This window comes from Lepisosteus oculatus, chromosome 28, assembly GCF_040954835.1.
Source record: "Lepisosteus oculatus isolate fLepOcu1 chromosome 28, fLepOcu1.hap2, whole genome shotgun sequence".
Classification (NCBI taxonomy): Eukaryota; Metazoa; Chordata; class Actinopteri; order Semionotiformes; family Lepisosteidae; genus Lepisosteus; species Lepisosteus oculatus.
In genome coordinates this window covers 1,762,738-1,776,035 of record NC_090723.1, presented here as the reverse complement: position 1 = coordinate 1,776,035, position 13,298 = coordinate 1,762,738, and the positions used below count along the sequence as shown (strand labels likewise).

At 45.7% G+C, this 13,298-nt stretch overlaps 1 protein-coding gene across 2 annotated transcripts in view; it reads left to right on the top strand.

The window, feature by feature from the left end:
* Positions 1 to 11,989, top strand: part of map3k3 (mitogen-activated protein kinase kinase kinase 3) — a 37,943-nt gene extending 25,954 nt beyond the window's left edge. For both annotated transcript variants that reach the window (XM_015361946.2, XM_015361947.2), the window contains 6 exons: positions 823 to 987; positions 1,421 to 1,569; positions 3,342 to 3,473; positions 3,829 to 3,958; positions 5,155 to 5,332; positions 6,995 to 11,989. In XM_015361946.2, the coding sequence (XP_015217432.2) occupies positions 823 to 987; positions 1,421 to 1,569; positions 3,342 to 3,473; positions 3,829 to 3,958; positions 5,155 to 5,332; positions 6,995 to 7,223 (983 nt within the window). In that variant the 3' untranslated portion in view covers positions 7,224 to 11,989. The remainder of the gene's footprint in view (positions 1 to 822; positions 988 to 1,420; positions 1,570 to 3,341; positions 3,474 to 3,828; positions 3,959 to 5,154; positions 5,333 to 6,994) is intronic.
* The last annotated feature ends 1,309 nt before the right edge of the window (positions 11,990 to 13,298 follow it).

The window sequence follows — 13,298 nt, the reverse complement described above, 5'->3', positions numbered from 1 at the left end:
TGAAGGCATAAGCTTACATAACGGCACTTAGGGGTCACTTAAGATACTCTGGAGCTTGACCATGATTAAAGACTTATTCTTGAATGTAGCACTCCACTGAACCGAGACTTGTTTTTAAAAATGCTAAGTGCAGCTGAAGGAATTGAAAGAAAATTGTTGTAAACGCAGCTACCTTGTTATTGTTAAACTCAAGCGTAATCCGCTTAATAATATTTTGATATCTGCCTGTTCTTCACAGTTTGCTCTACAAATAAGAACTGTGCCCCTCTTACCCCATCTGTATTTATAATTCCACTTTTTGAAGTGTCTAGAGCAGCTCTCATTTGTTTATCGTTTTGCATAATTCAAATGTAATAGGAACAGTTTAACAGCCCTTAGAGCAGATTCAGAGTCAACAAGAGCAAACTCTTGTTGGTTTTAACAGCACAACTACAAAGTCAATACATATATACATAAATACGGTAAATTCTGTGTGAAATGATATTAATATAGAAGATGCTAGAAATGGTTTTTGTAGGTTTTTTATGATTGAGAGCTGCAAAGCAACAGATGGAGATTGGGTTGGATCCTCTTCAGGTGTGTGGTTGAGGGAGGGACAGAGCCAAAATATGAGGTTCAAGAGACCGAAACACAGAATGATAATGGGTATGGGGACGTACAAAACAGGGTCCAAAGAGCTGGAAATCTGGGAGACAGATGGAGAGGGAGGGCAAGTAAGGAAGAAATCAGTAAAAGAATGGAAAATTGAGAAAGGAATTAGCAAATGTGATTGTTGGAAGAAGGGGACAGGGCCCTGAACTTTCTTCCTCTCCTCCCTTGAAGGCCGAAGGACCTTCCCCAGGATTCGGCGTCCCCAGGGAAACCTGTTCACGCTGGTGCCGTCTCGCCGCGCCCTCAACGACAGCGAGGAGAGCCTGGGGTCGGGCTGGCCGCTCTCCGACGGCCAGGGCCGCCTGAGGACCCAGGACAGGGCGGTGCCTCACAAGTGTAAGGGCAGGCGGGACTGACCGCTGGAGTGGCTCTGGGGTGCTCTCAGCAGGCGGGCGGCTGGGCCGAGCTCCGTGTTGAGCACCGTTAGTCAAGAGGTCCAGAGCGCCCGGTGACTGGCGCCAGCCAGCGTCTCGGCTTCGGCCACATCGCGGGGCAGCTTGCTCCCTACCCCCACAACCCTTCGGATAAAGATAAAGACTTTGGATTTGGACAAAGAAGTGCCTTCTATGTCCATTAGGGGTGGGAGGTGACTGGCCCACTTTGTAAGTTTCCTGTAATTGTTTTACAAGTACTGTTAAAAAGCAGCAGGAAGTGAGCAGTGAAAAGCACACTGCAGGCATGACCATTGGTTAGCTGCTGTTGGTGATGTATGGTGCATGGCTCTGGGTGCCTCGGGTTATTTGGGTTTCACTTTTCGTTTCTCTTGCAGCCCCCAGCGCGCCCCTGACGTGGAGGAGGGGGAAGCTGCTGGGACAGGGCGCTTTCGGGAGAGTCTACCTGTGCTATGATGTGGACACAGGGCGCGAGCTGGCCGCCAAGCAAGTGCAGTTTGACCCTGAGAGCCCCGAGACCAGCAAGGTCAGTTCGCACCCAGAGCTGCACGGCTGAAGGGGGGATTCTGGGATGGATCCGTGATTGATGCTGCGAGCGCTGTGCTAGAGGGGTCGCTCCGTGTGTGGACTGTGACTGTACGCGCGCGGTATTGGAAACCTGAGTGATGCTTCCCTGGTTCATCCATTGTAAGCTCTGAAGAATATTAATACTAATGAGTAAAGGGAGTGGTTAGTGTGGATGATTAAAGTATTATTTAAAGTTTTAAACCACGTGTGGGAAAGTTCTGCCAGCTCTGCCTAAGATCACGAAGGGAAAAAGTTTATTGAAAAATCCCGGCTAAAAGTTTTCACATCTTGTTAGAAAACCACTATTATCATGGTGCTTTATAGTTTCAAATGTAGCATCCTGAGGTGCTGACTACGTAATAGTTTGTGTTGTAGTTTCAAAAGTGATTTGTGCTCCATTTACTACGTACCATCTGCAACGAGAACATATTACAAGGCTATGTGGCAGTTCCTGTAATACAAGGAGGAGGTATGTTAATAGGCATACTGAGGAAGTAAATGCTGTCTCATTTTGTGTTGATTATTTTCAACCTTTGGTTCATGTGAGAAGCATTCACTGAGATGATTCAACAAGCTTGAGTCGAGCAGGGTGAAAGAAAACATTTCATTCAGTACACACTGCTCCAGAAGGATCTAACAGAACTGTGCTTGGGGGAGGATTGCAAACATGTGCTCTGCTGCTCCTTTCCTTGAAGTGGAATCCAAAAGGAATCTCTCAAGTGCTCATCCCGGATGTTTTTAGTAAATCAGGCCTGGAACAATACAGATGTGCCCCCAAACTGTCACTGCAATCAGGGCAGTAACTCGTTTATTTTCTGGCTGGAGTTTAAACGTTAGAATTGTGATTTTCTTTTTTTTTCTTGAAAGCTGTTTCCTGTCTGCTGCAGAAGAAATAACTGCTGTCGCTTCCCGTGTCTGACAGAGGGAAGTTAGTGTAGTCATGGGGGAGGAGGCGGCTGATGAAGCCTAGAATAGCAGGTCTGTTGTGGACTGTAGGGGCAATCTCGCATGTTGTCCCCAAGCCAGGACTTGATGAAGGCTGTCAGTTGGATCTGTGGCCAAAATCGAACAAACTGATTGCAAGTGTGAAGGGCAATTGTAAAAAAAAAAACATTTTCCTTTTATCTCTTCCCCTGGATAGTGCCCATAGTGTTTTTTGTTTTTCCTTGATGCTGAATAACTACTGGCATTCTGCATTTGCTGCAGCTGGACTTCCTAAGGGCTGTCTGGCAGTCACTGGCAAGCAAAGAGCCCTCTTCACTATGTTGGGTTTGTTATATGTGGTTGGCTGGAAGGTAACAGTGATAATTAATGTGGGTCCCGATGTTCTTTTTTGTTAGGAAGTTTATTGAAACTACAGGTCTATGGGAATAGTGTACTTATAAATTCATTCGTGACTCAACTTGTGAAGACTGTGCAGTTTGGTGAGCATATATGGGGCCATTGGTAGCATTCATCCACAGGAAATCAGTTATATTATTATTATTATTATTATTATTATTATTATTATTATTAAGATTTAAATACCCAAAGTTAAAAGTTAATTTGCTTTTATATTTTATATACTGTGTAAAAGGCTGCCCTTTGAACTCCTTATCTCAGTATGGCAACAGTAGCGCAACACAGTTCTCCAGAAAGGGTCTCTCGCAGGCGGTGGGGAAACAAGGTCGTCCCTGGCGACGCTCCCACCCTCTCTGCTTCTGCTCATCGTCCTGTCCTGCTCCCCTGCAGGAGGTGAGCGCCTTGGAGTGCGAGATCCAGCTGCTGAAGAACCTTCACCACGAGCGCATCGTGCAGTACTACGGCTGTCTGCGGGATCGCAACGAGAAGACGCTGACCATCTTCATGGAGTACATGCCCGGGGTGAGTACGCGCCAGGGAGCATCAGGGGGCATTGGCGAGGACTGCTGGTTTCAGAAAGGCATCCGATTGTTGAGGATCCAGGTGATTTCCTCCGCTTTCACTGTCCCACTGCTGGGAGAAAGATATTAGAAGAAGGATTGACAAGTGCCGAAGTGTTCAAAGTTGTCAAAATAGCAAAAGTGAAAGAAAGGCCTTTGGTTTAGAAAGACAAAACCATCCCTGAACGTGACTAGAAAAATTCCAGGGATCATATGGGGGTGGATAACTCCATAGCTCTCAGGAGACCATTACTTCCTGTCCTAGATGTGAACTGACAAGCCGGCAATGTGTTCTGAAACTGTCTCAACTCGTGCAGGGCTCTGTGAAGGACCAGCTGAAGGCGTACGGAGCTCTTACTGAGAAAGTGACCCGGAAGTACACGCGCCAGATCTTAGAAGGAATGTCCTACCTGCACAGCAACATGATTGTCCATCGTGACATCAAAGGTACTAACGGGTGCAACTGTCCCCATCTCCCTTAGACACGACTGCAGTAATGAAGAGCTTTATTAGGGGTTTATTGATTATGCTGATGCCTTGATCTGTGGTATCATAGTGTTATTTTACTTATAAGTGCTTCTTTAAGGGGTTGAGATGAGTTAGACATAGAAGAGACTGGGCAGCAGGAGACGTGCATGAGGTGAGCAAGAGCTGGGAACAGGAATATAAACTGGATCTGCACAGACGACTGCAGACCGGTAAGCAGTGATCTTTAAAAATGAGATAAAGTTATAGACAAGAGCAGGCCGTTCAGTCTTTTGTAGCTTGCTTGGTAGTTAGTAGCTAATGAATCGAAGGATCTGACCCAGCTGTTAGGCTGACTGAACAAAAAAAAAATCAGCATAGTTCTGGAGGAGTTACAGAAGGCATCAAGATTAAGAAGATAATTATTATTTCATACAGAATATCGATGAAAAGAATGGTTGCTAAATTATTGCGTTAAGAATACATCACTGGTTTCTACTGCTCCTGCTGTAAACAGTGACGATTTCTGCTCAGGACACAAAAGAAAAGATCAGAGAGGAGGCCACCCCAGACTCACTGTCAGTCCCCAGCCAGAGGTCCGGAGTCAGACTCTCATTAGTCTTATCAGAAAGCACACAAGAAGTCCATCTGATGGAGACAGACCTGTCTTGGGGGAGGGGGCAGCTCACTTCCTGTGCCTTCAGCCCCTGGCCTCCAGCAGAGACGCACTGTAACTGACTGGAAATTTGCTTTGCAAAACCTCTTCGTAGGAGAGCCTGCCGAGCTCCTTGCTGCCGACGGAGAGAAAAATGTTGCTTTTCCTGACAGCTGGGGAGGGTTAGTTAAAGCAATTCGCTCCTCGTGATGGTTTGGGAAGGTCTGACAAATGCATTGTTTTATTTATGTGCAGTGTTTATTGGATCCATTGCAGAATTTTGGGCTTGTTGTTATTGTTCTGAAGATAAGGTAGATGCATGCAATGCAATCACTCACCTATTGTAAATCCCAAACTTTGTGATTGTGATCTCGCTCCACTATAGCGACCGGTACCCCCCTGAGAGTGCCGTGTCCCTGCTCAACGCCACAGCACAGATTCAAGCCCTCAGTGCCTGCAGTTGCCCAGCCCCAGCTCCTGTAGGGCCCTTCGTCTTTTTAACTCGGGTATTATTGCCCTTCAGGTGCAAACATTTTGCGGGACTCCGCAGGGAATGTGAAGCTGGGGGATTTCGGTGCCAGTAAGCGCCTGCAGACGATCTGCATGTCCGGAACAGGAATCCGCTCGGTGACTGGCACCCCCTACTGGATGAGCCCGGAAGTGATCAGTGGGGAGGGCTACGGCAGGAAAGCGGATGTCTGGTAAGGCTGCAGTTCGTCCACTTTCACTTCCTCGGCGCTTCCTCCTGCTGGCTCTTTATTCAGGGTCCAGGTTCTGAAACACTTTAAAGTCCATAAAATAGCTAAAGCAGAGATGAAGAGAGTTCAGGCAGTAGAGCATCCAGGCAGATCAATAGGAAGGTGTGACTGATCTTGAATTCTCCTGCTGAGAGTTTGAGAGTGAAAAGAGAGCACTGGAGCACACCACACCCCTGATCTTGAAGGATTATGGGCTGCTGAGACTGGATTTGAAAACAGAAGACATGGAAGTGAAGTTTAACATCATAGACAATAGAAACAAAGGGTTAAAATGCATTAAGCGTCTCTGAGGCCTGTTTTGAAGGCTGAATGACTATTTCCTTAGCTTCTCCACTATATAACAGCCCCCATGTGGTTTATTGAGAAGTTCTTATTTATGTGGACTTGCTAAAAAAGCAGTGGAATAATAAAAAAATTAGGCCCCTAAACTGAATAAGCTGCGTAAAGTGGGGGGGTTCACCTGCTCCTGGTTCACAGTGGGGTTCCCCCTGCAGTCTGGTTGGGCAGTCTGCGTCAGGGAGCTGGGATTGGCCGAGAGCCAGCCCTTCCAGTGAGCAGCTCGATCTGGGGTCGGAATGTTCCCCGCCCGTGTTCCCCACTCCCCCAGGGACTGGGAACACGCTGAAACCCGAGAAGGCTGTCGCCTGGAAAAGGGACCGAAATCGAAGGGTGTTTTTCTCCATCCAGACACTCTTCATGTCAGGACACTGCCTGTATTCTTTTTAATGCTGTACATAAAAAGTTTCCATGAAAACATTCCAGCTGTCTTAAAATAAACTCTCACAGTTTGTGTTCTTCTGTCCAGTGAAACCCCAGAGCAACATTCTTGACAAATTCTGATGTTTTTTGTAAATCTATATCCCGGTGTTTGTAGATTCCTAGTCCAAGTTCATGTGAAAATCTTCAAGAACCCGTGAGACTGCTTTATTAGAACAGCTTGAACGTGGTGTCACCATTTAGAAAAATGTGTGAGGGGGAAACTTGCATGTCATGTGTGATGGCAACACTTTAGCATGTTGTTACTTTTCGTTAAAGCCCGACTGTGAAGAGTTTTCAGGTAGGGTTCTGTCCAAGTCACTGTACTGCAATATCATCATCTAATTGCTGACGAATCTGCCTAATTAAACGTTTTTTTACTGGATGAAAAAAGTAAAAACTTCTTTTACCCTTAGCCATAAAAGGGATCATTATTAAGAAAGACTGAAATTCCCAGGGGTTTCACTGACTTGACAAGAGTTGGGCCTTTGTAATTAACAAAAGCTTTTTTATTAAATGTTTTTAATTTAGCAAGTGTGATTTTTTTTTTCCTTTTCTGCTCAGTTCTTGAAACTCAGCCCTTCAGCCTGTAGGTGGTGCCATGTTGCATACTGTGACATGATTTGAGGTTGAGATGGTATTGGAGATCAGCTTCGATTTCCAACTTTCCTGAATTGTATTTCTTGCTGCCCCTTAGTGGCAGCTGTCAAACCAAAAGTTTGAGACAGCTCTGAGCAGCAGTACCTTTGTAATTCTTAGGAAAGACATTTATGTGTGTATGTATATATAAAGCCTTAAAAATTGCAACCTAAATAAAATGGTTTGATTTTTTCCTTTTGTTGCGGACAGGAGCCTCGGCTGTACGGTGGTGGAGATGCTGACGGAGAAGCCCCCCTGGGCGGAGTACGAGGCCATGGCCGCCATCTTCAAGATCGCCACCCAGCCCACCAACCCCGCGCTGCCTTCCCACATCTCCGACCACACGCGCGACTTCCTCAAGCGCATCTTCGTGGAGGCCAAGCACCGGCCCTCCGCGGAGGAGCTGCTGAGACACCCCTTCTCCCAGATCCTGTGCTGAGCAGACCCCCGGGGCCGTGGCAGTCCCGCCTTCACAGGGGCACCTCCTGGATGAATGTGCATTCCCTGCGGTCACCACAAGGGGGCACCAAGCTGCAGTGAGGATGTCAGGTTTACTGAGGTGCAAGATCCTTTGTAAAAATGGTCAGGATCCAGTACTTTCTTTCCTGTTATTTTAATATGCAGTGGAATAGCTGAGTTAATGGCTGCTTCTGTACAGTGTTTGGGTTCACCTTTAATGGGATAACTGCCATTAGTACACTGGGATCCAACAGATCCTTTTTTTTTCCTACAAAATGGAATTCAGTGGTGCTCAGAAATATTGGATCCCCACTTTGAGCAAACGTCTTTAAGTGCAAACAATTGTATATAGATTTTTTTTTTCTTCAAGAGGCCAGGATCCAGGACTGAACAGTTCTGTTTAGAATCAGTTAGTGCTGACCAGATGCATCGTTAAGGCACTGCCCCTGGTTTTGAGTAAGTCTTGATAGCAGTGCCCGGAGCTGCTGTTCATGTTTGGCTCACAGTTGACCCAACTGTGGCTATTGTCTTAAATCGTGAAAAAGACAACTTCTATAACTTATTAGTATTTTGCAATGCTGTGTGTAAGATGAGACGTCCGTCATTTTTATTTGTGACTGAAATTTTCCCGCAGTTATTGTCTTGCCTTCAAAAAACCGGCCAGATCTTAAATTTCAGGTCGGTTCTTTCTCAGCACACTTTCGACTGTCCTGTAGAGCTGGGGGTTATTCTGGCGCTGGTCCCTGTACTCAAGGCGAGGCGAGCGATCGTGTTTATTATTTCACAAAGTGTGCTTGTGTGCCCGTCGGTCTTGGGACATCCTGTGTGCCTCTGGCGAGAGTGAAAGACACTCCATCTCCTCCAGGTGGCGCTGATGCCCCTGTCCGGCACTGCAGGGGGGAATGGTTTGGATCAGGAGGCAAGTCAGAGAAGTGTCTTGCAGGAGCAACTTCTGACTTAGCATGCTATTGTAATACTACAGATGATTCCACATTTCCTTGTGAAATTGTGATGAACTGCTGAATGGCACAAATGAAGAACCCCGAACTGGGTACTTTCCGCTTCTACTAAGAGACTGGTTAAATCTCAATTCCGACAACCTAGCTGATAGATAATGAGTTCCAAAACCAGGAGCTGGCATAAAGTGCCTTGGAGGTTTGCCCTGAATCAGGGCTACATGGAGAGAGAGCACCCTAGGAGGCGAGCACGTGCTCCTCCAGATTTCCAGCCAGGTTGAAATCTGACCTTGTAGGTTAGATCCAAAGTTCTCTTTACTTCTGTCAAAAAAACACAGTAAGTGTCCTAGTGCTTATTGCCTGCAGTAATTGCCCCTTACTGGGCATTGTAGTTTGTACCAGGTCTACCTGCAGGTGACAGTTCTGTAATGTTTCTGATAAGGTTTGAAACCAAAATCCCATACGACGGACTTGAGGGGAATCAGGTCAGCGATTCGCCTTGGTGTAACGCATTGCAGGGCACTGACAGCGGTCCCCTTGAGAGTGAAGTTAGAAAAAAAAGAGTTTTCAGAAGATTGCTGTGGCCACCAGGATGGAGAGGATGACAAATCCAAGAAGCAGCATCTTCATGATCAAAAAATAACTCGGAGCTCATGAAGCCCTCTGCCTGCTCAGTTCTCTAGTGGCAGTAGCATCTAGAGGGACAGTAAAACATGGCCTCCTAATTCTACATGATCTCAATTTGTTCAGTATTTTAAAAACGTTACATAGATGAATTCTCAAGAACTACAGTCAAGCACTTTACTATTTAAGAGACATAATTGGAATATTCAGTGTTATTACGGCTGTAGCACACCCTGTATCATAATCCAAGCCACTCAGTCAAAGCAGGCCAGAACAGAGGTGACACCAGATGTTCTTCTGATGCATATTATCAGCAACATATTTGTCAAGATAGAAACATGTGCCTATTTCAGCATGAAGAAACCTAGCCCCTGCTTATAGGTATCTTTTTCCATTTGTCCTGTTTGTTTTGGATCTGGAACAAGGGATATGGACAGCGTTAATGCCTTTCTGAATATACAGTAGGAGAATGCAGTGTTTGTTCTTTTTCTAGTGAGCACAGACTGACCTGAATCAGCATTATTCCAGTGAGAGTCTTCACCGGTTTGACAGTTCTGAGAGTATTTGCACTGAACGGATGTCACAAAGAAAAGCCATTTTTGGACGCTCAGATTTTTTTTTGTCCAGCACCAGTCCACTCCCCGCGCGCCCCCCGGCCGAAACGCGATCCGATCTGCAGTGATCGCGCGGCGGTCTGGCCGTGCGGCTGCCTCTCTGGGACTGTTTGTGCCAGCCATTTCTTTCTCGTGTCTCGTGAGGGGGTTCTCCGCACCACATCCGTACTTGTACCAAAGAGTGTTCTTCTCCATTTTCCCAAAGAACGAGTGTTGGGGTTCGAGGGGGCAAAGCCTTCATTTTGACTTCGCCGATGAGCTGAAGTGAGAATGCGGAAAGGCGTTCTGTGTTGGAGACGGTTTGCTTGGCTTGCCTCCTCCTCGCTTCCTCCCCCCGAAAAAAAACACGATTTTCTTCCTGAGACGGTGTTATTCCAGTTGCTTCCAGTATTTTGTACATTAAGTAAAATGTTCGCTGAGTTAGAGAATGGGGGGGCTAAGGATAAGAGGATTAATTTCTCTCCTGCCTGTCAAATCTAGCATTTATTTTGTCAGAAATGCACTTTTTTATGAATGTAGGTATTTTTTGTGCCTTTGTTAGCTTTTGGCTTTTTTTTTTCACAAAAAGAATCATTAATGTGAAGCCTCTTTTTCTCTTTATTTATACCCTAGAGTTCATTAATAGGATGATGTGTTTTTTATATATAAATATATTTTTGTTATATCGACTCTAGACAGTTGGATGATGTTTCTAATGACAGTTTCTAATGATGCCTTAAGAAATATGATATAAGAAAAACAGAAGCAGCTGGTTTTGCAGAGATTATGCTGAGGGATTATTTGTAGTGTTAAAAAAACACTGGGTCAAACGAGCTCTGTATTCCCTGTGAGTGCTGTACAGGTCTGTGAGGGGTGTCCAATTTATGTAGCAGCCGAACCAACAGTCCCACTGAAGATCAACCCTTCACTAGACAGCAACTAAAAGATGGGAGTCCTGTGAGGTCCAGTCCTGTTAACTGGACTGTACCTGTCAAAATAACTGGATCAAGTCAGACTTTAACCAACCCAACAGTCACAAATTCCACTGCTCAGTCCTGGGAGACTTTTCCTCCTCGCGCTCCTCATGTGTGGAATTGCCAATTGTTTCAGCACCTTGCCTTGCTGTTAAAACATCTTCAGCAGCAGTGAAAAAAAGTGCGCACACACACACAGCAACCAAAACACGCACCACCAGCTTCAGGTGAAGGACTTGGAACAGCAGGCTCTAGGGACACTGCGAGCTTGCGGGCACCCATGGGAGTCACCGTAGAGAGGCACACCAAGGGACCGTGCAGTCCCATAACCGCAGTGGCACGGACCAAACAATGCTCTGCGGCTTGGGGAATTGTGGGTACACTGCACTAATGACATAGCTCAGACCTGAAGAGGCAATCTCCAGGATACAAAGCTCTGCCCACAGAGCCATTTCCCCATTGGGTCACTTGGAAAGGCGATGACAGTGTGCTAAAAGAGGGTTTCTGGGGTTTCATTTGTGACGGGGAGGCTGAGATGGGCTTCTACTGCCTTTCGACCCTGTATTGGATAAAGCAGTGAGAAAATGGAGGGATGGATTCGAGCCATTTATTGAATGAGGACATTGGAACAAACACCACAGGGACACATAGCCTCAAACTTCAAGTGGTCTGGGGCAGCATGCTGTATCCATGCCACAGTCTGCAGGAGTTCTGTGCTTTTTTTCTTTTATTAGCACCTTTGTAAGGTTCTACTGTTTTCTTTCTGTTAAAAATCATTTGGGACAGTTGACTGAATGTCTTGTGGCTCAATCAGTGAGCACGGTGCCGAACACATCTGCCCAATAATCTCTGAGCACTTTTAAAGTTCTCAAACAGACGAGGGAGAGATCTCTTGACAGCCAAACCACCCTTTCAATGAATGCTTTGGACACTGTTGTGCTACAGTGAAGCTTCTCCAAATGTTTTCTTCAAAACAAGTTTCAAACGGCGTGTTTTCGTTCATCACAGTTGCAGTGTTATTTAAAAAAAGAAGCCGACTTCTTCTTCAATAGGGGGAATTGTTTTAAAACAAGTGCTTATGAATGGAGCACCACCATTGTAGTGAAACTTTCCGTCAGTAGGCTCCACAGCACTTTGAAATTGGGCTTGAGGCTGCTGAAGTATCTTTGAGTTTTAGGAGGCAATTACAGGGGATACCAGAGCAACATTTCACCCAGCGTGACGATTCTGTTTAGCCCAGGGTTGGGGGACCTCCTGAGTGCCTGTTTTGTGCTGACTATAACCTTGCAGTCAGAAGTCTTTCACCTCGAGTGAACATCCACTCGTATCAGTTTTTTTCTATTATTTCCGCTGCTCAACATGGTGATGGTTAAGTTTAAAATTCCTTGCCATCAAAGGAATCTTTTCTTTTGAAGTGCTCGATATCTTCCAAGGAATGTCAGTGTTGTTTGAGACCCTGGATTACTCAGAAGAATATGGACCAGTAGTTTAAATATGTATATGAATATATAAGGATATATATATCGACAGGGGGCTTGCAGTGCAAAGCCAGCCCAGTGTATCAAAATTTATTTACAATAAAATGGTTCAATATGCCTACTGAGGTGTCTGGGAATTGTTTCTTACATTGTGGAAAATTTGAGTTTGTCTAAGAGGTTTTTTTAAGTAATTCTCAGCTGGTAAAGAATTTGTACTGAGGCTGAATTCTGTACACTGGTCTTAATTTAGCCACCTCGTGGTTACATCCATTTAGTATTTTTATAGCTGTCCCAGCTTGCAAGGTGAGTTCTGAAGGGGGTTTCTTATTAATTCTGCCCTTCAAGCATGCTTTAACGTGGCAGATGCCAGTTAAAAATATGTCAATTATAAGACTGCGTCCACATCACAGCCTGTTCCTTCATTTTCTACAGGTTTTTCACAGGTGATTGAAAAGTGTTTCCTGACAGTCTGAGTCACATTGCTTGGCAGAATAGTTTTGCAGCTTTGTATCTTTCGCAGTTACTGACGTGTTTTTTTTTATCCCGCATCTGCTGCTGTATATACAAATTAGAATGGCAGAATTACTGACACTCTTTCTTGTGCTTGTACCTTTCACATGGTGCATTTTCAATTAACCTTTAATTAACTCTGCTGCCTCACACCTCTTGGCTTCTGCATTACCTGCTGGATCTTCTGTGTGGAATTTGCATGTCACCCTTGTGTTCTTTTGGCTGTTGGAGTGCTGCACTTTGCTCTTGGTGTCCAGAACACGTGGGCTTTTTTTAACACTGTCGCTAAATTGCATGTGGCCCGGGACAGACTGTAGTCCTGCCCAGCACCCTGCGCTTTCTGGGATGGGCTCTGGTTTGCTGTACCTTACTGGGAATGAGCAGTTTCCCGATGATGGATGAACGATTTCCAGTACTCCCTTCCCCCATTGCTCCCTTCTCGGTGACCGCAGTAAGTGTTCTTGCACCGGAGATAGAGCAGGATCCTGGTAAGGAGCATTTCAGACACGTGATGAGGAAGCTGCAGGGGGGGCTGCTCTTCAGGTGCCACTTTAAACTCGCCGATGATCTCGGGTTAAACCATTAAAGCACTCGCCCAGCCCTGAGCTCTCTGCTCTGAAGCGTCGATGTCTGTCTTTCACAGCTGCGTCCGACAAGCTTCCTTTCCCGTTTGATAACCAAAATGATCCGCCCGTTGATATGATTCCTGAGCAGCATGGCACCTTTCAAATCTGCACGGTTCAGCCAGGTCGAATAAAAAATGTCGATGGGTGGATCGTCTAGACAGCGATTTCTTCATGTGTTAAATGATTTTGTTTTTGCATTTGAATACCGTTAAAAACATGCGAACGGTATAGTTCAAATTGGACACAGTACGCGCTCAAGGTAACCGCACAACCGAGACCGGATTGCAGCCGTCA